This window comes from Theobroma cacao, chromosome 9 (assembly GCF_053813885.1).
Source record: "Theobroma cacao isolate CCN51 chromosome 9, ASM5381388v1, whole genome shotgun sequence".
Taxonomy (NCBI): Eukaryota; Viridiplantae; Streptophyta; class Magnoliopsida; order Malvales; family Malvaceae; genus Theobroma; species Theobroma cacao.
Window position 1 is genome coordinate 43,525,667 of NC_142647.1, and position 25,422 is coordinate 43,551,088.

Here is a 25,422-nt window from a genome sequence, read left to right on the forward strand (position 1 = left end):
AAAGATATTAAATATTATTGCATAATCAATAAAATATTACAAATGGAATTAAGGTTTTTTATGAAAAAGATATTAAATATTATTGCATAATCAATAAAATATTACAAAAGATATTGAAATTAAAAAAAATGCAATCAAATATTACGAAAGACATTTAATATTATTGTATAATCAATCAAATATTACAAAAAGATATTGACATTACAAAAAAAAAAAATAGTATTACACCTTACATAAGATAGTAACATGTTACTACCTAAAGTATTACTAGCTAAGGTGTTACTGTCTAAAACAATACTGTCCAAAGCATTACTGCTCAAAATGATACAGTATAATACGTTATAGTACAAAAAAATTTTACTTTAAATTAATACATAAGAATTATTTTTAACAATAAATTTTTATGCAGGGGGCAAAATGTAGATACTAGATTTTGGTTAATACTGTTACTCTAAAGAATTACGTTACAATATAATGTTGTATAGAGAACAACCAGAACAAGTGAAGTACTACTTCACACAGAATAAATAAAACAAGTAGAACACTACTCCATATGGAACAATTAATGCAAGTAGAACAACTACTTCGAATAGAATAACCATTTCACTTGGATGACAGTGAAAGCAACTCGGAATAAATGGTAGGGTTCATGGGTTACTTTCATCTTGGGATATTCCAGAGAGTTTGGCTTAGTAGCTCAAATATGGAGGTAGTTAAGAGGTCTTCCTCTTAACCTTTTCTTGAAGTACAAGTGTTTCACCCTCTTACCTTGTTCTCGTATGCTTATTCATGTACAGCTTATTCTCTTATACCTATTCTCGTACAGCTTATTCTCTTATACCTATTCTTGTACACCTATTTTCTATTACCTTTACTTGAAAACAAGTCTTACTACATCCAATTACAGTAACGGTTACTTACATTAATATTCTTCATAATAATGTCATTCATTAGGCGCATTAAAGCCTATTCTTATGTAACCGTCACTTTTAGCACTATATATAGAGCCTCATAATTCATTTGGGAGGACTCTTCTCTCCCCCTCCAAGCTAACACATTCTCAACTTGAGAGCTTCTCTCTCTAAATTCTCTCTCTAATTATCTTGTACTCTCTAAGTCTCTTTAAGTCTCTTCTTATTGTCTTCCACCTGCCACAGCACTTAGTACTTCAGGAACTGTTTCAATCTTCCTCTCTGCCGCCTCAGGCACATCATTTTACTTGTTTGCAACGCTTCCTCTCCCTATCACAAGAACCCCCTTTACAACGTATAACGAAAGAGCTAATTACCATTCCTTTACAAAACCAACCAACTAGTGGAAAAAACATACATACAAGTTGCTCTGTTTCACTTTTGAGTTAATAACAATATGGAAGCTGCAAACTTAGCTTTGGGTTTAATATTGTTGTTTATTTTTCAGTTAAATTTAGTACTTTTTGCTGCCGACTTATATAGCAGAAATGACTTCCCACCAGGCTTTGTTTTTGGTGCATCGACTTCAGCTTTTCAGGTCTGTGTAGTCTTTACTTAAATTCTGTTCTGCATTAATTAGTTTGGATGTTGTAATATGGAAAGATTATAGTAGTGCTGATGCTGTTGAATTGTGTGCTTGGATATGACGAATGAAAAGTATGAAGGTGCAGCTACTGAAGATGGTGGGACACCCAGTATATAGGATACTTTTACTCCTGCTGGTATGAATTTTCTCTAATCCATCACATAGCTTTTTCTTTTTTTCTTGCAAGATTAGTTTTTGTTTTTTCTTTGTGGTACTAGTTTAGGTGGCCGTTTTTAGGCAAATCTTGGTACATCAAATGGGCCTATGCATGGGACTTAAAACGTGTTACACCAGAGAAACAGTTCATATTTGGTGCTCATAGACCTAGCACAAGCAACCTTCTTATATGCAGGGCAACATTCAGGGGCGGAGCCTTGTATATTGATGGGGCTGTGGCTTCCCAAAGTTTTTTAAACCTTTATATATTATATATATTTTTTGTCTTTTTCTTAAAAAATATATTTTTAACCATTATTCTTCTTACTCTATCTCTTTTGACCCCTAATAAAAATTGGCCACCCCTGGCAACATTCCTCCTTTCTTTTTCCCCTGGGAACCTTTTTTTAACCAGTTAGGTGTTAGAATATCTTGGAAATCCTTTTATGCTCCATAAAATTAGTGGAAATTGCAATAGAGAATTGCTTGACTATATTTTTGTATGGGTACTCCATGATCAAGGCTACAAGCCTTTATGGGTTGAGAGTAGGAGAGAGAGGGGGACGGATTCTTCACTATTTGCTTCATGACCTTTGCAAGAGATTATTTGCTTCTTATCATGGAGCCAGGTCATCATTCTACTGGCATTTTAAAACTTCAAACGGTTATTGAGGTTCAAGCTCATCTGCATTGAGGCCTCCTAAGGACAGAAAAACGGATCCTTGTAACAATCACCAGTTTAGCAGAGTGATAATTTGAGATATGTATGTGCTCATATGACATTTGATATAGCTGATTAATTGCCTTAGGTATTATGGGTGCCAGTGCGGACGTAGCATATGATGGGTATCACAAGTACAAGGTGCACATGGTTCTTCTTTCCCTATATTATAAGCCTCTGATTTAAGGTTATTCAATCCTCCTGTTATCACACTGCAAACCTTCCTCTTTCTTTTCTTCCTCCTTTTGAGTTAGTCATGGAATTTGTTAAGTTACTAGAATGAAATACAAAGTTAGTTTCCCTATCCAGGAACAGCAACTTCAATAGAGGAAACAGAACGGACACCAATTTAGAGGTAGCAGTAAACATATAGCAGGACTCCAATATATAGCAGTAAACGACCAAGCTGACTGTTGACAAATTAACTTGCTTAGTAACATTTGAGTACAATTTTCATGCAAATTTTTTCTTTTGACAAATAATTTATTCACACATGAGGCCATGGTTTAAACATCAAGCATGATGGTCTGATAGAATCTCATCTTTTTGTAATCATAATGCAACTTACTGTTTTGCTCCTGTATGTTATTGTGCGTGGTGCATGTAAGCAGTCCTGTGTGATGCCAAAGCATCAAATATTTCTCTCTTCATACAGTTAATTGACAAATCCAAGCTCTGGCAATTTTGCATACATTGCCAAAACCTTATCTCAACTATGTATCTTTGAGAAACTGCATCTTTTCAAAAGATAATTAATCCTTGTTTCTCTAAGCATCTACAAAACTCAGAATGCATATCATCATGCAAACAATCAATCGAGAACTTCCAAGTCCAACCAAAAAGGAAAGGAATAGTTGGAAATCTTATTACCATTTAATACACAGACCTATTAAGTTAAAAAAATTACCTATATTAATTCCCCAGAAGATAACAGAACAGTTCTTGATTTGTTAATGTCAGCGAAACACCAAACTCTCTCTTTTTTAGGAAAATATGACACCTTCCACTACACTTTCTGATGCAAATTATAAGTCATCTCTCTCAATTTTTATCTTTCTTCATCCTCAAGCATTTTAAAATAATTTCTGCGCCAAAAACATTTTCCATGTACTGTTTATTGCATTTCATTTGTTTTTTTACCAGATATATATACTAAATCAAAGTATCTACCATATTAAGTAAAGTTCCTTATATGTGGAATCAAGTATAACTAATCATAAAGCATCGTTCACAAGAAAATGATGAATGATGGGTTTATGAGTTGCTTGCAGGAAGATGTTCAACTCATGGTAGATATAGGCTTGGATGCCTACAGATTTTCGATTTCATGGTCAAGGCTCATCCCAAGTAGGACATGTCTTCTGTGCTCATTTTAAACAACATGAAGAATGCAATTTCCCGTTGTTTTTCGCAATTGAAATGCTAATGTTTCACTTTTCCTTCAGATGGAAGAGGACCTGTCAATATGAAGGGCTTGCAATATTACAACAATCTCATTGATGAACTAATCAGAAATGGTTAGAGCCTATGTTTACATCATAAATGAGGCTAATACTAATATATTTGTATTATGGGAGTAGTCTTCCTCATTTGGATGGACAAACTACTTTTAGCATGATTATTGTTAAACAAACAACTGCCTTCCTTCTGTTGATATGTCTTGATATCATGGTCAACCAGGAATACAACCACATGTTACTTTACATCATGCTGATCTCCCACTGGCACTTGAAGATGAGTATGGAGGATGGATTAATCAGAAAATTGTGTAAAGTTTCCATCCTTAAGTTGTAACTGATGAATTTTCTCCATAAATGCATCTTGCTTTAAATAGGAAATGTTTTCATGTGTTTATACAGGAGAGACTTTACATCATATGCAGACGTATGCTTCAGAGAGTTTGGTGATAGGGTTTTACATTGGACTACTCTAAATGAGGCCAACGTGTTTGTATTAGGAGGGTATGACCTTGGATTTCAGCCACCTCGCCGATGCTCTGCCACTTTTCCCTTGAATTGTTCAAAAGGTAACTCATCAACTGAACCATATATGGCAGCTCATAATATCTTATTAGCACATGCGGCAGTGGCAAAGTTATACAAGAAAAAGTACCAGGTACCACTGAGCTGTATGTATTTAACTCTTTGGTCAATTAATAAATATATATAATTGAACTTATGCACCAATCTCAACAGCAACGAGCTCAAAAAACAAGAATCCGTCTCCTTCATAGGCATATAGGCTGCTTATAAACTGTCATAATTCTGCTTGAAATCCAACGTCTACTAACTGAGTGTGAGTATAAAGAAATTTTGGGCCAATGAGATATCAAGTTTAATGTTGACCATTTCAAAGAAAAACTAATGCAGGACAAACAACATGGACTTATAGGGCTGAACCTCTTCAACTATTGGTTTGTTCCTTTAACAAACACAACAGAAGACATAATTGCAGCTCAAAGAGCCAATGATTTCTATGTTGGTTGGTAAGATGCAGCTCTATATATGAAGTTCCATCACAATTATGTGCCTTGAATTATTTTGAAAATTTCCCATTGATTGCACAATCAACTATCTTATGTGAGACCTGGCATATTTTATTTTGGTAGTTTTCAGTGTAGTAATTAACTAAATCTTAGTTTTTTCTATATTTCAGGTTTATGCATCCCTTAGTATATGGAGACTACCCTAGCTTGATGAAGAAGACTGCTGGTTCAAGGATGCCAGCCTTCACCAATATTGAATCAAATCAGGTCAAAGGTTCATTTGACTTCATTGGACTAAACTATTACCTCACAATGTATGTTAAGGACCAGCCTAGCAGCTTAGAGATGGAACAAAGAGATGTTGTGGCAGATATGGCAATAGAACTAATGCGTAAGTCATCTTGCTTATTGAAACCAAGGCGTTTGTGTGTCTTAACAAGCATGCAGACTTGTCTAACGTGCTGTTACTCCCTTTAAAATATGAATTGGTTCTACTTCGCTTACTGTGTGAGTCACAGAATCAACTTTGGTCATTCTATGCTTTCTGTTGTCATGTTTCTATATGCGGCAGCCTTATGCAACATGTTTCCTTTTAATCTTTTCACTGTTTTTATTTGCTTTACATACATGTAGCTTGACCAATCAAGACCATCGCACTTCATTACATAACCACTTTTCACTCGTGTACTTACTTTCTGGTGCTTGTAGCTTTCCAATACAATTCATCAAAATTTGAGGTAGGAGTTCAAACGCCAAGTTCTTAATTGTCTTAGTTTATGGGGTTTGTTTTATGTATCACTAATCAGCTTGTTTGACTCAGTTTCCTATCATACCTTGGGGCCTCAAAAGGTTACTAGAGTATTTCAAGGAAGCTTATGGAAACCCTCCTATTTACATCCATGAAAATGGTCTCTCTCTCTCTCTCTCTCTCTCTTACTGAAAAAAGTCATGCGAAATTCCTCATTTGTAGAAGACGATCCCACAGAGAAAGAGTTTATTTAATCTTTGATTAATGTTGTACTTTGATCACATGTTGAAATCACAACTCATGGCATTCTGATAAAATTGTAACTATTTAGGTGGTTCTGATTCTCGTTTGGTAAGTGAAGGGGATATATATACTAAGTCAAAAACTTTTTCCTGCACTGTCTATTGTGTTGAGTTTTTCTTTTTTTATCGGATACATACTAAGATAATGATCCACCATGTCAAATAAAGTTCCTTATACATTGAATCTTTCCCAATTGATCTTAACACATCATTCACTAGAAATAAAATTGATGAATGCTGGTTTACAAGTCTCTTTCAGGAAGATGTTCAACTCATGGTAGATATAGGCTTGGAAGCCTACAGATTTTCCATTTTATGGTCAAGGCTCATCCCAAGCAGGAAACTGTCACCTGTGCTCATTTTAACAACATGAAGACGGAAATTTATGGTTCTTTTTTACAACTGAAATGCTGAATTTTCGGTTTTCTCCTTCAGATGGAAGAGGACCTACTAATCCGAAGGGCTTGCAATATTATAACAATATCATTGATGAACTAATCAGAAATGGTTAGAGCCGGTGTTTTGTCCTAAATGAGGCTAATACCAATATAGTTGAATATTGGTAGTAGCCTTCCTTGACTGCATGGACAAAGTACTTTTGCAATGTTTATTGTTAAACAAGAAATTGTCTGTCTTCTGTTGATATTCTTGATGTCTTGGCCAACCACATGTTACATTACATCACACCGATCTCCCACAGGCACTTGAAGATGAGTATGGAGGATGGATCAATCGAAAAATTGTGTAAAGTTTCCAATTATAAGTTTTAATTGATGCATCATTTACATAAATGGGTCTTGTTTGAAATGGGATAGTTTGGTAATGCATTTATGCAGGAGAGACTTTACAGCATATGCAGATGTGTGCTTCAGAGAGTTTGGTGATAGGGTTTTGCATTGGACTACTTTAAATGAGGCCAATGTGTTTGTATTAGGAAGCTATGATCTTGGGGTTCTGCCACCACGGCGATGCTCTCTTCCATTTAATTGTTCGAAAGGCAACTCATCAACTGAACCATATATGGCAGTTCACAATATCTTATTGGCACATGCAGCAGTGGCAAGACTATACAAGAAAAAGTACCAGGTATCACTGGAGCTGTATGAAAGTCACTGATCAATTTGCCTGTAAATCATCTAATAATATTATGCACTGATCTCACTGCAAGGAGCTTGATAACAAGAATCCAGCTCCTCCTTAGAAACAGGCTGCTTCAAATTCTCCAAAATCTGTTTGAAATCCAATGTCTATTTACTATGGATCCCATTCAAGATTTTGAATTCAATGTTGGTGTAAGTAATTTTGTGGCCAGTGACATATCAAGTGCAATGCTGATCATTTTAGATATATACTAATGCAGGACAAGCAGCAGGGATTCATAGGGATCAACCTCCTCAACAATTGGTTTTTACCCTTAACAAACACCACAGAAGACAAAATTGCAGTTCAGAGAGCCAATGATATGTATCTTGGTTGGTAAGCTGGAGCTCTATAAATAAAGTGCAATAATTATTATTTATCTTGAATCAATTTTGAGCATAAAACTTTATATGATCAGTGAAATTAAACTTTTTATGACTTTTGGAGATTCTCTTTTCACAACTATTATAGCATGCATATAGATTTTATATTTGGAGTTCTCAGGGGAGTAATTAACTAAACTTTTTCTATATTGTAGGTTCATGGATCCCCTGGTATACGGAGACTATCCTAGCTCAATAAAGAAGAATGCTGGTTCAAGGCTTCCAGCCTTCACCAATCGTCAGTCCAAGAGGGTAAAAGGTTCATTTGACTTCATTGGGCTAAACTTTTACCGCACAATGTATGTGAAGGACCACCCTAGCTGCTTATAGATGGAACACAGAGACATTATGGCAGATATGGCACTGGAATTAATACGTATGTCACCTCACATTGCAAAACCAAGATGTTTATTCTTCACAAACACATCTGTGAAGGCTTGCCTTATGTGCTGTCACACCCTTTAGAATATGAATTTATTCTTTTTCTCTTACTATAAGCTTACAAAGTTAACGCTGCTCATTCTATGCCTTTTGTTGTCATGCTTGTATGTGGTAGTCTTTTGCAACTTCATCTCTTTCTAAATAATCCAATTGTCTGCTACAAACATAAACATTTGTATGCTTTAAATGAAGCTTGATCAATCAAGATTCAAGACCACTGCACTGCACCACATCAACTGCTTTCAATCTTGTGTACTCACTTTCTGGTTCTTGCAGCATTCGAGTTCAATGCATCAACATTTGAGGTGAGAGTTTAAGTGCCAAAATTTTAAGTTGTCTTACTTAATCTTGGATTAGATTAATGTATCACTAACCAGCTTGTTTGGCTCAGTTTCCCATCACACCTTGGGGCCTCAAAGGGTTGCTACAGTATTTAAAGGAAACTTATGGAAGCCCTCCTATTTACATCCACGAAAATGGTCTCTCTCTCTCTCTCTCTGGGTGTTATGTAATTATCAGTACTGTGTTGATGTGTAATTGTTTAGATATTCTTTTTTTTTTTTTAAACTTTTCTTATATATTAAATTCCAACTGAATAAACTTAACATGAGATATTTGACACGTTTGTTAGGTCAAAGGATGCGACGCAATTCTTTGTTGGAAGACTGGCGAACGGTGAAATCTCTGAATGCATACATTGGAAGTGTGCTTGAAGCCATAAGGTATGTTTCTATACTGGCATCAAACATATATAAAAATATAACTCCATAACCTTTTATTGTTCTTTTCCACCTCCCTTCTTCCCACCCTAAGCCAACCACAGGACTAAATTGACTGTGATGAGGAAAGAAAAGTCCAACAAATTTTTGCAATAATCAGAATCAAAAGTGTATTTTTATTAAACTTCCAACAACACCTTTTACTGGAAACTTTGCAGATCCCTCTTTTACTCTTTTACACTTTGTTTGATGTAATTTGTTTTGTCCTTGGAAGGAGTGGATCGGATACAAGAGGCTATTTCACATGGTCTATCTTAGATGTATTTGAATTGCAAGATGGCTATGAATCCAGCTTTGGCCTGTACTATGTAGATTTGGATGGTCCTGATTTAACAAGGTACCCTAAGCTTTCTGCTAAGTGGTATGCTCAATTTTTGAAGGGAAAAGGCAGAGTCATGATTCACCCCAAGGGCTTATCATCTCTAAACAATGCACCTTTCACCCTTTAGTCTTTTTTTTCACTTTTTTAATTTATATCTACATTAAGCCTTTCATGGTTTGGTGTTATTACTTTATATCCACAACTTCATTCTTATGCTTCATCCATCTTCTTTTTTATTATTGACAATGCAATTCTTGTGCTAGATAACAAGCATATTAAATAAGGCTTTTTGTGCCATTGTTACTAGAAAAGTAACTCCCTTCCTTCCTTTCTTTTTTGTGTTTTTGTCTTTTTCTATTTGTGTTCTAATTAAATTATCTTTTACATTCATTTTTTATACTTTCTATATTCGAGTTTTTCTCTCCTGTTTTGATAATTTTGTCCTTTCTAATTCTTTCTTTTACATTATTTGTTATTTTCATTAATCTTTCACTTCATCCCTGCTAGCTTTTCATCTAACTAAATAATGTTATATGATTATATTGTTGATGTAATACATTATTAACAAAGTGTTAAGTGGATTAATACTTCTGTAAACATTGACTTTTATTACTTAATTAAATTTTGTTATATGTGGTATGTTATATCATGAACATTTCCTTTTACCCATTTTTTTTATTATATTATGAATTATAACGATGGATTAATAAATTTTAGTTGAACTTATACTTGATGAATGTATTATGTAATAGCTTAAATAATATGACATGAGCCTAAATTTATGATTTTCTTTACCTGAAATTATGACTGTTTATGAAAATATCATAATTGTTAACTTATCTATGCCATTAAATTAATACTGAAATTAATATATTAATTTGTTAATTTAATTGATATAGAAATTAAAAAAATATATCTAAAAAAAGTTTTGGGCCTATACCGCAGCATCCATGGTCGCAGTAAAGCTTGTTGTCTTACTGTACTGGATTTGCCGGGCTAATGGATGAACTCGTTTCCTCAGAAGTTCCGTTATTGAGAAAGGTTGGACCTTAAGCCCTGCCTGGGCAAGCTTCTATTAAGTTATTGTGGTCTTCAAGCCCGGCCTCGCCTGCCCATTTCACAACTCCATAATTAACAAATCAAAATAAATTATATAATTAAATAATAAGTACGTATCTTTTTTGCTTAAAGAATCTCTCATTTCTCAAATAAAACAAAAAAAAGCATTTATAATTTTAATTATTTGAAAAGTATAAAGTCGCGGTTCCAAGCGGATCCTTTTTTGGATTTTCAAAAAAAAAGTTCTTTAAAAAAATTTAAATAAAATTTTAATTACTTCAATAAAATTTTTATATTAATAAACTCTTATATTAATAATTAATTAATTATTGTTAATAAAAAGTTAATTATTAAAAAATACTATTTATTATTTTATTTTACGTGATATTAATACATAATGACAAAGTTTTAATATAATTCGTAAACGTTTTCACCGTCACATAAAAATGATTTGTATATATAATGCAACTTTTTATTAAGGTTACGGAGATAATTGATCGTGCTTATGCCTTGTTTGGACCGGGTCCGGTTCTTGAAGCTCCGAAGAGGAAGCCATCCAAAGGGAATATGCCATTGCAATATATCTAGGGTTTTGGTACCTTCACATTTGACTACTACTACCTATATATACCACTCATACTTACACTCTGCTTTCCTCTCTTTCGGGCTTTGCTTCGTTTCTGCTCAGATTTCCCAGCAGCTCTTTTTATCTTCTTCCAATTCCCAAAATGGCCATCACTTTCTCAGATCTCCACACTGAGTCTGGCCTTAAATCCCTTAATGACTTCCTCTCTGGCAAATCTTACATCTCTGGGTATGCCCCAATTATCTTCTTCATACTATTTTCCTAAAACCCAATTCGTCTTTTTAAATTTTGATAGTGAATTTTTTTTGAAAAGCAAAGATATCTATATTTCTTTCATAGATTTGATAGTGAATTTTTTTGGGTTTTTTTTTCAGGGATAAGCTGACCAAGGATGACATAAAAGTCTATGCTGCTGTTTTGAAGAATCCTGGTGATTCTTTTCCCAATGTTCGCCAGTGGTATAACTGTGTATCTTCGCATCTTGCCGCCAGGTAATGTTTTTTGTTTCTTATTACCATGTTGCCCTTTTACGAATAAGAATTTTTTGGTACACGGTGAGATCTGTCTTTGAAATTTTACTGAATATAATATCTAAAAAAGCCTATGTTGTTTTAATTGTGTGTAGCTTCCCTGGAAAAGCTGTTGGCGTAGGACTTGGTGGCAAAGCTGCTGCAGATGAATCTGCTAAAGCCGAGGTGTGCCACAAATTAATTTCTTGGACCCAACTAATATTTGTCTTTTAAGTTTTAGTTTAATTACGTCTTAGTAAATGGTTGTTATAGCAAGGGCAAGACTTAGAGTGAAGTTCATGAAGTTCCCTGTTGAAAACGAGTTAATGAAAACTAAAGGTAAAAATTAAAGCTTGTAGATCGATATAACTCTACGAGTACATCAATAATATGTAAATAGTTAATTGAAAATAACCTCTTTACACAAAATTGAATAACAGTTGATGAGCAGTGGAAGCTTATCATAAATCACCCATACAAATAAAATATTAAAATTTTTCAATTTCTTTTTAATTCTTGTATGTGATATCTATTTGAGAAGCTCTGTCCGGCTGCCTATTTTGATTATCGATTATAGTTATAATTTGATCACTATAAATTGGGAACTTCATGAATGTTATCTAAAGAACTCTACCTTGGTGTTGCCCCTTATGGAATGCCTTTAAATTAACAACCTAGCCTTACTCAATCGTCATTGCTCCTCCTCCTTAAGAAATTTGGATTCAAAATTTGAATTTTCTGTTTCCCTTGGTTTCCGCAAGTTTACTCCAAGAAGAGCAATTGCCTTTAAAATAGGGCTAGTAACTTTGAAGCTTAATGTTACTGTTGGATAGTCTATTTAATCTCTGCATCGGTCACCTCATTTATCAGTTTTTCTAGTGGAATTGTTTAGTCAATTTTTGTTTACCTGTTTTTACTGGCAGGCTCCCACCGCAGATGATGACGATGACTTGGATCTGTTTGGTGATGAGACAGAAGAGGAAAAGAAGGCAGCAGAGGAGAGGGAAGCTGCTAAGAAGCCTGCTAAGAAGAAAGAGAGTAAGTATTTGTGTTGATTAGAATAAGTTGTCTGTTTTCATGTGAAGGATGCATTTGTTTTCATTTTGCTGCTTTGTTTGTTGTATTCATTTGACATTTTTTGAATCTTGCAGGTGGAAAGTCTTCTGTGCTTATGGATATCAAACCATGGGATGACGAGACTGACATGAAGAAGTTGGAAGAAGCTGTTCGAGCTGTTGCGATGCCTGGTCTTTTGTGGGGAGCATGTATGGTTTGGTTTTAATTTCTATCACTTTAAATGTGTCAACAAGATGTCCATGTACAATGCCTTCCCTAATGTTTTTATTTCTTAAATTGAATATGTGCAGCTAAACAGGTTCCTGTTGGTTACGGCATTAAGAAGCTCCAGATCATGCTTACTATAGTGGACGATCTTGTATCTGTTGATGCCCTTATTGAGGAGCACCTCACAGTGGAGCCCTGCAGTGAACATGTTCAAAGTTGTGACATAGTTGCATTCAACAAAATTTAGACAACCTTTTTATTCAACATCTGCTGGGGTTAGCCAATTTTGGCCATGTTGTCAACCTTTTGTCCTTTGCTTTGCCCCCTATATTACGTTTGGCCTGTGCTTGCTGCTGCTTCTGCTTTATATGGAGGAGAGATGAAAAGGTTAAGGAGTTTGAGATGTTTTGCAAAAGTGGATTTCTAGTATAATGTTCAATGTTTTAATTTAGTTTAAGTTTGTCTACGAACAGATAATTGCATAGGCTATTTAACTATAGATGGGATTGGAAGTCATCGATGGCCGTTTGGATCTTCATTATCTGCCAGATTAAATTTTGCTTTTATCTTTATCTGGAAAAAATAAAGAACAAAAAGGAATGTTGAAATGCCAAATTAGGTGGCGGTGAAGCAATTAATTAATACCCTTTTATGGAGAAATGCAGTGTATCCTTTATCTATACAGAATTGAATTCCGAGTAAAATGACCTGATTGTCGCATGAATATTTGTTAACTGACATTGTGAATCAACAGTTGGTCAGTTTTAATGGCGTTACAACCTGATAAAACTACCCATGAGTATGTCTAATTTTTAATTAAAAAATTTGGTTCGGTTTAAATAATTGTCATTAATTGAAGAGTTTTGTGCTTTTCATTGCAGACACTTGCAAAATGAAAAGTTTAATAAAATGCAGACCACATTCGTAGTTTCACCGATAAGAAAACTTAGTTTTCATCAGAGCTTACCTAGTTTCTTGTCGTGCAAACAACAAAGACAGGAATGGTTGACGATGCTTGGCTTTGGAATTGACAGGGCATGCAGATGCAGTGAATTTATTTATAATAATTGTTACTGGATATAAACATTTGAGCCATTTCATGTTTTGTACAAACAGCCAATAGAATCTTTTCTTCACTTCAGTTGTGGAATATACCATATAAGCAACTTCAGATACGTTCTCCTGGATCAACTGCCAGTGAGCCTGGTTTCTGTCATGAAAGAAAAAACACCTTTCAGTATTTCCAGTCCCATATATTTTGCTACTATAGTTTCAAGTCATCTGTGATTATGGACAAAACTACATGAACCCCATTGATCTTTATCTTGTCACCTCCAAAGATAACTATAACTTGTTATAGCAAAGAATGATAGAGAGATAGCTCTGTACAGATTTAAGGGGTTGTGAATTTTCCAATGGACGTTCAAAGGGTAGTGGTGATCCAGGATGCGTCTAAAGAGGCTTGTTCAAGTGCCGTTAGGTGGGCACTTCATGGCTTATTTCTCAAGCCTGGAGATTTGCTTGTCCTCCTTGGAGTCCTTCATGATAAAAACAATCCTAGTCGGCTATCTTTCAAAGGAACAAGGAAGCTCTGTAAGCCTTCATTCATGCCTTTCACACTCATGAGATTATTTATCAATTTGCTTGTTTTAATTTATGCAAACTGAATTTTCTCCACTCTTTTAAAGTGGGATACAGAACCAAAGTGGACTCCAGTTCAAAGTTTGGATCAAACCACAGAATTGTTGATAGGGAAGCAGCAAGGAAGGAGGCGTATGAAAACAATGCTGAAATAATAGATCTGTCAAAGCTTTACAAAGCAGAAAAGGTAGTTAACTACATTTCTAGTCTTTACAGTAACATCTTTCTTAAACATAGAAACCACCTGGTTCAAGAGGATGGATAACTACAACTACATTGGTATGAGAATAGTTCTGAATTCTATATTGGTTTATTTTAAGCAGAATATCCTTGAACAATGGAATTTCAAACCATGATTTAAGAACAATAAAATAACTACAACTCAAACATTTCAATACATTCGGAAACAATATCATACATCACAAGACTCTTCTGTTCTATGGATCCCACACGAGACACCTTGAAAGTCAGCCAAGAATAGCTTTTGATGTAAAATTATCCAAGTTAATCACTGTCTTACATTTCATCCAAAAAAAAAGGGGTTGTCAAAGGCTATTAGCCTACTATCAATCACTCCAATTTGTTGAGAAGTAGGTTCTCCGGCATAGAAAAAGTTAGATTAATTATCAAGCTTTCATTGTATTTTTATGTAAAAAATTAATGAGCTAATGATAGATACATTCATGGATATCTCAGGTAGAATTTAGGATAGAAGTGGCTGCAGGAGCTTCACCAGCAGTTGTGGCCTTGAAATCTGCAGAAGATTTGAAGGCAACATGGGTAATTCTGGACAGGTATGGCAAAAATCAAATCAGAATGAAAATATTGCACAAGAAACCAAAGATTTAGATTCATTCAAGGCATAGCTAAATAGATTGTTTAACAGAAGCAGCAATTGCCCTGTTGAATATTGATTCAAAAGCTCATTTATGAAACAGGAAGATGAAGAAAAACAAGAAAATCTTTCTGGAAAAGCTATCATGTGGGATATCGAGGATGAAGAGGAATAATAGGATCGAGCTATGGAGAGGACCAAAAGAGAAATTCAACGAATTTAGTGTAATATATGATGATACGATGTCAGGGGCCCCGGAAGAAGAAGATCTTTTCAGCATTGAACTCTTTCCGACATGTAAGATAAACTGTGACAAATTACTTGACTACTCTATCTGCCTAGTTACACTCACCAGTTCATTGTTAAGGACACATCTTTCTTCTTGTTTCATTTTCATACTATTGTGTTTCCTAGGTTGTTTCACTGAAAAGATGGGAACCAATAGTTATAGTGTTGATAATTATTCTGTAGGTCAAGCAGAAGCAAATCAAGTGAGTCAAAATCAGAAACTTACGCATACCAGCAGTTATGCAGATTCAATCATAGGGTTGCAAGCCGAGGAAACTTTTCAAAACCCAGCCTGCACCATTTGTGACAATAGAAAACAAAATATGGAATTGAGAAAAGGTTTCACATATGTGGAACTCCATGCTGCTACGGATGGATTCTCATCAAAGAACAATCTATCTGAAGGTGGTGCTCAATGTGCTTTCAGAGGTCAGCTAGAAAATAAGCTGAGTATTGTGATTAAGCCAGCAAACAACAATATATACTTTCAAGAACCCATTAAATTTAAGTCAGAAATGGATACACTCAGCAGAGTTAGACACAACAACTTGGTCATGCTGCTGGGATTCTGTGCAGAAGGAAGTCATAGGCTGCTTGTCTACGAGTATGTGTGCAATGGTTCACTAAATCAACATTTATCGCGTAAGGAGAAGCATATGACAAAAAAAATCTTCTGGATCAGTGTTTTTTTTTTTTTTTTTTGGTTCAGCACAAGGCTTTTAGCTAATAATATCATTAAAAATGGTGCCACGTGAAGCAGAATACTACCCTATGCCATTGACATGGACAGAGAGGCTAAGAGTAGCGCTGGGTGCATCCAGAGGACTAAACCATCTACATGAAAACAACATCATTCACAGAGATATAAGACCAAGTAACATTCTTCTAAACCATGATTCTGAACCACTGGTAACGACTTGAATCTAAATTGTCATAAAACCTTTATACACTGATTCGAAGTTCCATGTTAAATGTTACTATATGTTTTGTTAGCTTGGAGATTTGGGGCTAGCAACAATGCAATCGGATAGGTACCTGAAGCAGGAGAATATTCAGACATCTTATTATTTAGCTCCAGAATATCTTGAGAATGGGACAGTGTCTACTCAGACAGATGTATACTCTTATGGTGTGGTTCTACTTGAGCTGATAACTGGGCAAAGGACCATGGAAAAGAAGCAGGGGCAAAAGGGTTTTTTGACATGGGTAATATGCAAAACACTATAATCTTACGTTTAGAATAAACCTTTCTGTTTTGTCTTAATACTACACTATTGCTTCTTTACCACCCCTCCCCCCACTCCAAATTCGTTTCTTGTTCTTTCTTTTTGTTTTTTTTTTTTTAATCTATAAGACATGACATTTACTCTTATATTGACCTTATAAACATGGAATCAAGATATATGCCTGGGCTTGGGGCTTCTTGCTTATCAGAATGTAGAGTTACATTATGTCTAATTTTCTACAGGCAAGAGCACTTCTCAAGCAGAGGAGGTATCTAGAGCTACTTGATCCTAGAATTGCTAATTCCCATGATGTCTTCCAGCTTTACAGGATGGCCCAACTGGCACAGAAATGTATAAGCAAAAACCCCAAGAAAAGATTACCCATGGATAAGGTAAATGTCAGGGCATTGCAAGCAAAACCTAATTACAGAAACTGTAAAGCAATAATGAACTTGATCAGAACCGGTACCAGAAAAGATGATAAATATTTGAAATCTTCGGGTAGATTAAACGTGACCTCAAAATTAGGCTTGAACAAAAGAGATCATAAACTTCATGTCTAGGGGGGACACCTACCTATTATTAAGCCAAATACTCTAATGTTTATGTGTTTGTACATGGTTGACTGATAATATCTTGTTGCAGGTGGTTTCTACTCTTGAATATATAATAGAGAGCAAACCAAGCAGTTTAAATGAAGACCATAGTCTCCTGAAATCATATTTGCCACACAATTATGTCAAGACTGTCGAACATGAAAGTTGCAACGAAGGTAATTTAGATGTCACGGTGACAAGACAGATGAGAAGTAGATCATTCTCAGCAAATGTTTGGAAGTTTTCTTCGAATGATGGTTGTTTTAAATATATGAGAGCAAAATCAGGGAGGGCACGTCAAGCGCAATATGGAGAAATGCTTACCTGAATCATTCGAACAACTCTTCGGACACTCATCTCCACGAGTTCATCTTTCCAACTCAACTTATTATCTCTTTTTCATATTTTTCTCTAATTTTAATAAAACATTTATTTATTTTCATTTTACGTGTAAATTAAATGTAAGTCTCATGTCTCATTGTAATAAGTCAAACAAAATACTACTTTCATATTGTATAAATAAATCGTACTTTTTGCCATTCTTGAAAGCAAAAGTAGCGAAAACAACCAAACCAACGTTCCTCTAAAATATACAAACACACAATTAAAATTTCCCAACATGCAAAATCCAGGTAGAATGCTTCCCTCAACAGCAGTTCTCATCTGAAGCATTTGACGAGGTCACTATACAATCAGTTCACTGCTGTGAAACCGATGAGAAGACATTTGTAATTCTCATTACAAAACTAAAAAGTCATTGCAAATGTTGATACACCGTAAAAATCTTATAGCATGCAGAAAACCTTCACAAACTGAAGCTTCCCAAGGGGGGGGGGGGGGGGGGGGGGGGGGGGGGGGGGGTTGTGAAAGCTAAGATAACAAATCTCACAAATTCACTCCTTGCACAAATGAACCTAGTATACCTTACCTAATGTATTCCAGAAAATTTTGCTTCCAGTGTTAGCTATTGTATCTGCCTCCGGTGCAAATTTTAAAAAGTGTAAGAGGACAAAAAGAAGACCCTAGTTTTTTTTTACTGTACATAAAATTATCAAAACCAGAAGATAATCTAGTCAGTTTCTGTCATGTGAGTATCACTTCTCCCCTCTGGTAGCTGTTACGCTTACACCAGCACAGGTATTGGGGGATTGGTCCATCTTCTCCGATAACCCAGGAATGCTCTGCTACAACATTCAAAGTCATCCTCTGTTTTGGGTCTGAAAAATATTTTACATTTCACAACCACCAAGGACAGCAAGGCAACGTGAGAATAGATGGTAGGGCAATTAATAAACATTAGCTCTGGGTATAAAGGACCAGAAAATCAGAAAGAAAGATTTTACTAACCTTTGCAAAGAAGTCCTTCTAGTAAGTTCCTCAATTCTGGGTTCATGTCATTTGGCAGATTTAAAGGGTTATTAACAATCTGCAGAAAGAAAATGAATGATGTTGTTGGCTGTAGGAGATATAACAAAAAGGAAAAGAAAGAGAGAGAATGTGTGCATGTGTGCACAAGAGAGAGAGAGAGAGACAGAAAGCAATCCGCATACCTTGTCATATGTATCCTGAAGTGTTTCTCCAAGAAATGGATATTTTCCCAGTACCATACAATACAAAGTAACTCCTACAGCCCATGTGTCTGCAGCTTTTCCATGATATGTTAAACCTGTTGACAGATTTCATGCATGGTCAAAAACAAACATATACTATGTTCTCTAACTAATCATCATGATACTAGAGCATAGCTTGAACTAACAGAGGGAACACCGACCTAGACAGCACTCAGGTGCAGTGAAAACAGGAGTCCCGGGAGAACGGCGAAGCTCATCATTGTCCTCCTACAGATATAAAATGATTCTGTTCACAACAGTAAATACAAAACTTTCTTCCACAGAACCAAAAAAGATTTAAGTTAAATGGGACTTACAAAAGCGAAAGAAAGGCAATAAAAATGGCACAAAGAGAATAAGAGCTAACGAGGACAAAGTTCTATTAAAAACCTTCAACCAAATATTTTCAAATGTGCTTCATCCAATAAACTTTTAGTGCACTGAACTTATAAGAACAATTGCATGTATCCTATCAAGTAAATTACCCCTTCTGCACTAGCTCATGTCTAAGAGAAACCGCCTATCAACAAAATTTGTAGCCCATATATTTTATATTTTAAATAATAAACAGTAAAACAGCACGAATTAAGAAAGATTCATCCACAGAGAGAGAAAGAGCAATATAAATATGTATATGTACATACATATATTCCACAATTAAAAACAATAAAACTTTAATACTCTCATTCAAGTCATATATATGAGGCCATTTAAGGGTGAAGTAGAATCATCACCTCAAACACCTGGCTGACACTAAAATCTCCTATCTTCACTGTACCCGTGCTAGTAATCAACAAATTATCAGGTTTTATATCTCCATGCACAATATTCTGGAATAAAAGAAGACACAGGTAAGCACAGTAAACTAGCAAGTTAATAACTAACAAATGACTTTATTGTATATCACAGGAAACAAGATACTTTACATAAAAAAGTAAAATTCATGGGAGAATGTGCAAACTTTCAACCAGTAGTAAGGACTCAGGGAAAAGAAATACCACAACAAGAAAATCAGAAGATTCGTTGATCAACAACTTTAGTCATCAAAACATCAAAACACAGGGTATCAAACATGCATGGACATGATGTGAAAATCTATATCATAGATATCACAACTGGCCAACTCTCTTCTTCAGGAATGCTGATTTTAAACTGAAAACCTTAAGAACTGTGTTTGTGTTTGCATGAACATGAGCAAACAAGGAAAAAGAGCAAGACAAGAAAAAACGAATTAATCTTCTCTACACATACGCTTGAAAGAAAAACTTTATTCATACATATGTAACCATGTATTTAGTTGGACCATACCACACACATGTACCCTGATAGAGTAGTGAAAATTAGAAAAAAGAATTGAAACAAGAAATGAAATCATGCACAAAAGTAGGTGTTTAAAATCCTACATGAGCATGGAGGTACTTAAGCCCAGATACTATATCTCGCAAATACTTCCTAGCAGTATCTTCTCCAATGCCTCCTGGAGGACCGGAACCCTCGCAAACCCATTTGCCTTCCACATATTCAAGAACTGAACAAAAAGAAAGGCAATGGCAGTCAATAATAAGGCTAACTCAAGGACTCTTTTAAGCACATCACTTGATAGAGAAAGAAAAGAAAAAGGAAATATAAATACCCATGTAGAATTGGTCCGTGCTTGGGTCATCAATCACCTCAATGAGATTAACTATATTAGGATGTTCCAACATTTTCATAATTAGAACCTGCAAGGGAAATGGATATGATAAATATGGCCAGTCATCTAAAAATAAGTACTCTACATATCAACAGTAGACAATTAAAGCAGCCCTTAAGATGCTCTCTGCACGAACCTAGACATCTTGATATTCTTCCACCTTCCCTCTTTGCACCAAAGAAATTAACCAAATAGTTTTACAAATTCTCTCTCTTCTTCCCCTTCCTCTTTCTTAATACATAGTGGATGGCAAAATACCAATGCCAACATATTAAAACCAAATATCAGCTCATTCTTTTGCTCAATTAGAGACTGAATTTCCATTAAAAGAAAAGAAAAGAGTTGAAGGCTGAGTTAGCTTCCAATTTATTTTATAAAAAAGGACTGCAGGAGGATAACAGCCTTTAAATATGAGAAAAAAAGAACCAAATTAGATAAGGCCAAAAGAGTAAACCAAGGAACATAATTTGATGGGTTCTCACTAACACAGGGACCACACAAAAATGCAACAATAACTTCTATATTTCTCCCTGCTCTCTGCACAGTTCTGTTCCTCCATTTTTTTTCCCTTTGCTTTCTCCTTTTCCTTCTTAATACTCCCATGGTGAGGAAGTGAAAATAGTAGAAATGAAATAATGGTGCAGTACATTTACCCTCCAATTCTACCACAAGCATACAAAACTTTGGCTAAAAAAATAAAATAGGGCAAATTACGAAATTCTCCTTAACTGCTATCCTATGACACAGTTTGGGACTCTTCCTCAAAATTGTGGTTGTTCTCATTCTGGCTAACCATCATCAAAGAAAATATAGAGTGTGTGTGGTGGAGGGGGGGGCATGACGGGGTGGCAGGGGGATGAGACAGAGAGAGCTAAGATAGGAGAAGGTGAGAAAATCTCCTAGAAGAAAAGACGAGAAAAAGAAAAGGAGAAAAAAGGAAAAGTTCAAAGTGGGGCAAATTACATTTTGCATCGCGTAACGAAAGTGAAAGGAGGGTGGATGAAAGTGCTAGATTAAGAAGAACCTAAAATAGCAATTCATAAACTGACGTAATATAAACCCAATGCACTAGATTAAAATTCTAAATCAAACTTTAAGAATGAAAATTGCAACTTTTGAACTTACCAAGAAACATAAAGAACCAAATAGACTACTGTACACTAAACAACACTAAACAGCAGACATAAAATAGACTTCATATGGCTCTATGGGAATAAGAAAGCTTTGAATCCCAAAAAAGTAAAGTCTGATCCACCATATATATAAGTGGTTACATCAGGAAAACAAAATATCAAGCCAATACCTCACGAAGAACATCAGTCATTGCAGTCTCTGATGGAGCAACCCGCAGCTTTAATAAATGAGACTTATGAAAGGCCTGTAATTTAAATATTAAAAAACAAAAACACATGATTGCAAGATGAAACCTTAATTTGACATTAAATTGTAACAGATCCAGAAAACAAAAACACCAAATACCATATAATGTCATAACCTATAAGAACCTAATGAAAGATAAAATGTTTCTCTAATTTAAAATGCTTCAACTTTGCTAGTCAACAAACAAATGCAGCTCCAAGTGGAGCCATACACTAGCCATGTAAATACTGCATCAGAATAGCATCAAAACATTCATTCTCAGTTTTTACTGCCATTTTTACCCTCATAGGAATGCTTCTGCATTGAAACAAGCTACTAACCTTAATTGCATAGTGCTTTCCATCTACACTGTTTCGATATAGAACCTGCCCCACAAACGAACAAAATAGTAAGATTTAATTCCTTTATAAAAATTATGTAAGACAGTGTCTATCAACGATATCCTTACCACTTTCCCATAACTACCAGAACCAATCTTGTATTCACGCACATACTCATTAACCATCTTATTCCCATTTTCATCCTGAAAATGACATTGAAATTTCAAAACATAATAAGCATAAGAGACAACAAACAATGAAATGAAGTTTACTGGTATAATACGAAGCACACAAAATATCTGTCATGCTGAAACACATCCACAAGACAACAATATTAATGTACATGACATTTCAGTATCAGTTTCCTCCAGCGGAAAAGAAAATGAGATATACTACCATAGCAAATAAAACTGTAAATGCTAAAATAGCCACAATCATGAAACAAAGACCAAATTCAGAATAGAACTACATTTCCTCAAGAGGGAAGAACAGTGATGCTACACTTCACTGATACTATCAAAAGCTGCATAGGTAGCTCATATTAGTCTCCAAGCTCATTGTCCATCAACTTAGCACTACATTCGAACTATTTAGACGCATTATAAACAACATGATAATAGCAAACTCCTCAAGCACCCCACCATAAACTGCCCATCACAAATACAATAAATCCATGAGATCAAAATCCATTACGAAATTTCACATCTGCACAGAAGGAAACAATTTTGCATGTTAAAGAGGTGTAAAGTGACAGAAGTCACCTGATACATGCATATTTGCAAAGCTGACACCCATAATAAAGGTTAAGCAGCATTCATATCAAAGATAACAAAATGGCAGACTCAAGAATAAGGCCATCATATGTCACAAAAGTTCAGTGAAATAGGAGACAACAAAATTGATTTGCACACTAACCTCTGAGCGAATAATCTTGTTCGTTTCCTTGACAGGAAATTGCCTGCAAATAAATCCATTGTCAAGTTTGAACCTCAAAATCTCTTCAGAACGCTTGGCACGGCTTAGATTCTCAACCTCATCTCCATGAGCAGTGCTGGTAACCTCACCATTATATGAACAATCATCCTCTTCTTCTATTTCTTCATCTAACAAAAACTCCTGGGACATTCGTAAGTTTGACCCGCAATTGGGCCGCGACAATCGTTTGGGCTTTGTTGTGAAGCCGAAGCAACCACAGCAGCCCATTGCTTTGGCAAATGAAAAGCTCTTACTGAACATTAGAACACTCAAAACCTTGAAAGTAGTAAATTACAGCTCTCAGCACAACGAATCACAAATCTTAAACCTGCAAAGCAAGCATAACCTTAGGTCAATAGACCACCTATAACATGAAATTGCCCATAGTAATTTTCAGATTAAGATTAAGAGTAACTTAAATGCATATACATATTACATAAAAACTTGGTCTTCCTTAGGTTGTTACTTATAGTGCTTTGTTTTTACTTCATTGAATATTGCTAATAGGTGATATTGTATTTAATTCAAAATTAGAAAATGACTAAATAGTAATACACATTATACACATTATACACATTCAAACACAATTGATTCATTAAATTCAAAATAGTAAAAAAGCAAGATATAAAATCCTAAATAGACTTAATGCGGAAATCAAATTCATATTACCTGATTAAAAAAAAAATCAAGGAGGGATAAATCAAAGAGGGCTTGATGCCCTAATCAGCTATGCTATTCCAAAGGATGCCATTCAGCCAAATGAAAGAAACAACTTTTAAACCCACTGCGATTCTCACCCAACATCGCTAAACCTCCACTTTTTTTAGTTGACCTTTTTATCCCCAAATATTCCCAACAGCAAAAAAAAAAAAAAAAGCAACAATGATAATAAAAAACCTAATTTTAATTTGATTTCTTTTGTGAAAGATGAACCACTAAGAAGACGAAAAAGAAGAAGCCTTCGCAGCGGTTATCACAAGGAGAAAAGAAAATCAAATTTCAAAGGCACGTAACGCTTTGATGAAAGTTTAGGAATTTGAAACCCTATTTCAAAGGGAATAGGATTGTGAAATCCAAGCGACGATTTCGTTGTCTTTTTCTGTTTCAAATCGAAATAGGAATCAGAGAAATCAGAAATTCAAATTTCTTTTTTCCTTTTTGTTGGTGAATGGAGAAAGAGGGATCCAAGGTTTTGAAATTGGGGGCAAGAGTATACGCCAGTGTGAGAAACAAAAATACAACAGAAAAAGGTTTTTTTCTTTTTGTTTTGGTTAAGCCGCCCGACCTGCCACCAACAAAAAGACAAAACCATGCGTCGCTGTTAAATTGTGAGCGTGCTTGTTTGTTTGTTTGTTTGTTTGGGTTTTTTAATTTTTATTTTTTACGTTTTAGAAAGGTAGTTTTAGAAACTACCACGCAGAAACGAGTTGGTCTGTTTTGGGCTGTGTCGTGTTTGGTGGTGGAAGTTACCATCCAACCACAAATTTACACCTCACGAGCATCAAATTTCCAACAAATTTCGTAACCATAGATTTCATCCAAGAAATTAATATTTTTATTTTTATAAAAATAACCAAAAAATAAATAACAAAAATATCAATTTAAAGAAAACTAAATTATTTAATTTTAATTTATAAATATTCGAATTTCAATGATCTACGTATAATTATTTCAATTTAACTTGATAAATATTCAAATTTTACTCTTTTAAAATTAGGACGATAAGTTTAATGAGTTTTCAAATTTATTTTTTTAATATTTTATATTTTATGAATAAAATATAGTGTATATATAATATATTTTGAAATCTAATATAGTTTAATTCTAATTCAAAGTCAAATATTAAAATTAGTTTGATTTGAACAAAAAATAATTTACAATATTTTGAAACAAAAATCAAATTAAATTCTAAAAGAAATCAAACTAAAAAAAATTAAAGTGTAATTTATCTTGATTTGTCTCTTGTTGAATTTTGAAGTTTAATTTTGATTTTGTAAACAAGTTTGAAAATTTTATCAACATTTCCTAAGATTACACAAAATTGAAGACTAAATGTATAATTTAACTTAAAAGAAAATGTGAGGAATGACTTTTTTTAATAAAAACATTTTAAAAGTAACCATTAAAATAAATTTAACCGTTTTTAATCATAACTTGACGAAAATACCCTTTAAACTATTTTAAATAAATTAAACTATTCATCACAATTTCTCCCCATTTTTTCCCATTTGTACTTCGAATTTCTCTCTCATCATCTCAATCTCTCAAATTTTATAGATTTCTTTGTTCGGCATTCGTCTGTTATGCTTCCGATTTCTTTCTTTCGCATTTTCATATTTCTTTTTCTTACACTTTTAAGACACCAAGCAATGGTTTTGATGTGCTT

The 25,422-nt window shown here is 34.6% G+C and overlaps 6 protein-coding genes and 1 long non-coding RNA gene across 13 annotated transcripts; 5 read left to right on the plus strand and 2 right to left on the minus strand.

The window, feature by feature from the left end:
- The first annotated feature begins 1,314 nt into the window (after nt 1-1,314).
- On the plus strand, nt 1,315-7,408 carry LOC148761001 (beta-glucosidase 11-like). Of its 5 annotated transcripts, none has more exons than XM_088809967.1 (10): nt 1,446-1,509; nt 1,630-1,693; nt 2,523-2,575; nt 3,706-3,781; nt 3,880-3,951; nt 4,115-4,202; nt 4,294-4,549; nt 4,804-4,919; nt 5,090-7,055; nt 7,330-7,408. In XM_088809967.1, exons 3-9 carry the CDS (start codon nt 2,528-2,530, stop codon nt 5,394-5,396), a joined length of 963 nt encoding a protein of 320 aa, XP_088666093.1. In that variant the 5' UTR covers nt 1,446-1,509; nt 1,630-1,693; nt 2,523-2,527; the 3' UTR covers nt 5,397-7,055; nt 7,330-7,408. The 5 variants fall into 5 exon arrangements, with proteins under 5 accessions (XP_088666092.1, XP_088666093.1, XP_088666094.1 ...); XM_088809969.1 differs by lacking the exons at nt 1,446-1,509; nt 1,630-1,693 and having other exon boundaries at nt 5,090-5,310; nt 5,628-5,656; nt 5,740-7,055; XM_088809966.1 differs by lacking the exon at nt 2,523-2,575 and having other exon boundaries at nt 1,315-1,509.
- LOC148761002 (hydroxyisourate hydrolase-like) lies at nt 6,792-7,822 on the plus strand. The gene is made up of 3 exons (XM_088809726.1): nt 6,792-7,055; nt 7,330-7,445; nt 7,648-7,822. Exons 1-3 carry the CDS (start codon nt 6,792-6,794, stop codon nt 7,820-7,822), a joined length of 555 nt encoding a protein of 184 aa, XP_088665852.1.
- A 387-nt stretch (nt 7,823-8,209) lies between these two features.
- LOC18590059 (beta-glucosidase 8-like) lies at nt 8,210-9,321 on the plus strand. Its single transcript, XM_018126900.2, has 4 exons — nt 8,210-8,238; nt 8,325-8,412; nt 8,565-8,655; nt 8,927-9,321. The coding sequence occupies exons 3-4, from the start codon at nt 8,573-8,575 to the stop codon at nt 9,159-9,161; spliced, it is 318 nt and encodes a 105-aa protein (XP_017982389.2). The 5' UTR covers nt 8,210-8,238; nt 8,325-8,412; nt 8,565-8,572; the 3' UTR covers nt 9,162-9,321.
- A 1,397-nt stretch (nt 9,322-10,718) lies between these two features.
- On the plus strand, nt 10,719-12,988 carry LOC18590060 (Translation elongation factor EF1B/ribosomal protein S6 family protein). Its single transcript, XM_007015352.3, has 6 exons — nt 10,719-10,907; nt 11,054-11,170; nt 11,305-11,374; nt 12,112-12,226; nt 12,340-12,453; nt 12,556-12,988. The coding sequence occupies exons 1-6, from the start codon at nt 10,822-10,824 to the stop codon at nt 12,717-12,719; spliced, it is 666 nt and encodes a 221-aa protein (XP_007015414.3). The 5' UTR covers nt 10,719-10,821; the 3' UTR covers nt 12,720-12,988.
- A 636-nt stretch (nt 12,989-13,624) lies between these two features.
- Nucleotides 13,625-17,635, plus strand: LOC18590061 (putative serine/threonine-protein kinase PBL23). 2 transcript variants are annotated; one of them, XM_088809984.1, is made up of 9 exons: nt 13,625-14,065; nt 14,161-14,300; nt 14,810-14,907; nt 15,052-15,245; nt 15,420-15,878; nt 15,994-16,145; nt 16,230-16,442; nt 16,705-16,854; nt 17,108-17,635. In XM_088809984.1, exons 1-9 carry the CDS (start codon nt 13,888-13,890, stop codon nt 17,384-17,386), a joined length of 1,863 nt encoding a protein of 620 aa, XP_088666110.1. In that variant the 5' UTR covers nt 13,625-13,887; the 3' UTR covers nt 17,387-17,635. The 2 variants fall into 2 exon arrangements, with proteins under 2 accessions (XP_088666110.1, XP_017983526.2); XM_018128037.2 differs by having other exon boundaries at nt 15,997-16,145.
- On the minus strand, nt 14,238-15,608 carry LOC148761003 (uncharacterized). Of its 2 annotated transcripts, none has more exons than XR_016028402.1 (3): nt 15,469-15,608; nt 15,301-15,371; nt 14,238-14,867 (listed from the first exon to the last, which is right to left on the minus strand). It is a non-coding gene; the product is annotated as an uncharacterized LOC148761003 (long non-coding RNA). The 2 variants fall into 2 exon arrangements; XR_016028403.1 differs by having other exon boundaries at nt 15,463-15,556.
- A 27-nt stretch (nt 17,636-17,662) lies between the features above and the next one.
- Nucleotides 17,663-24,320, minus strand: LOC18590062 (serine/threonine-protein kinase GRIK1). Its single transcript, XM_007015354.3, is given in 13 exon segments — nt 17,663-18,165; nt 18,168-18,275; nt 18,406-18,484; nt 18,609-18,724; nt 18,830-18,896; nt 19,403-19,498; nt 20,072-20,196; nt 20,302-20,389; nt 21,665-21,739; nt 22,062-22,106; nt 22,190-22,264; nt 22,977-23,364; nt 23,706-24,320. Coding segments are annotated over 12 exon segments (1,233 nt in total). The 5' UTR covers nt 23,298-23,364; nt 23,706-24,320; the 3' UTR covers nt 17,663-18,127.
- Between the last annotated feature and the right edge of the window lie 1,102 nt (nt 24,321-25,422).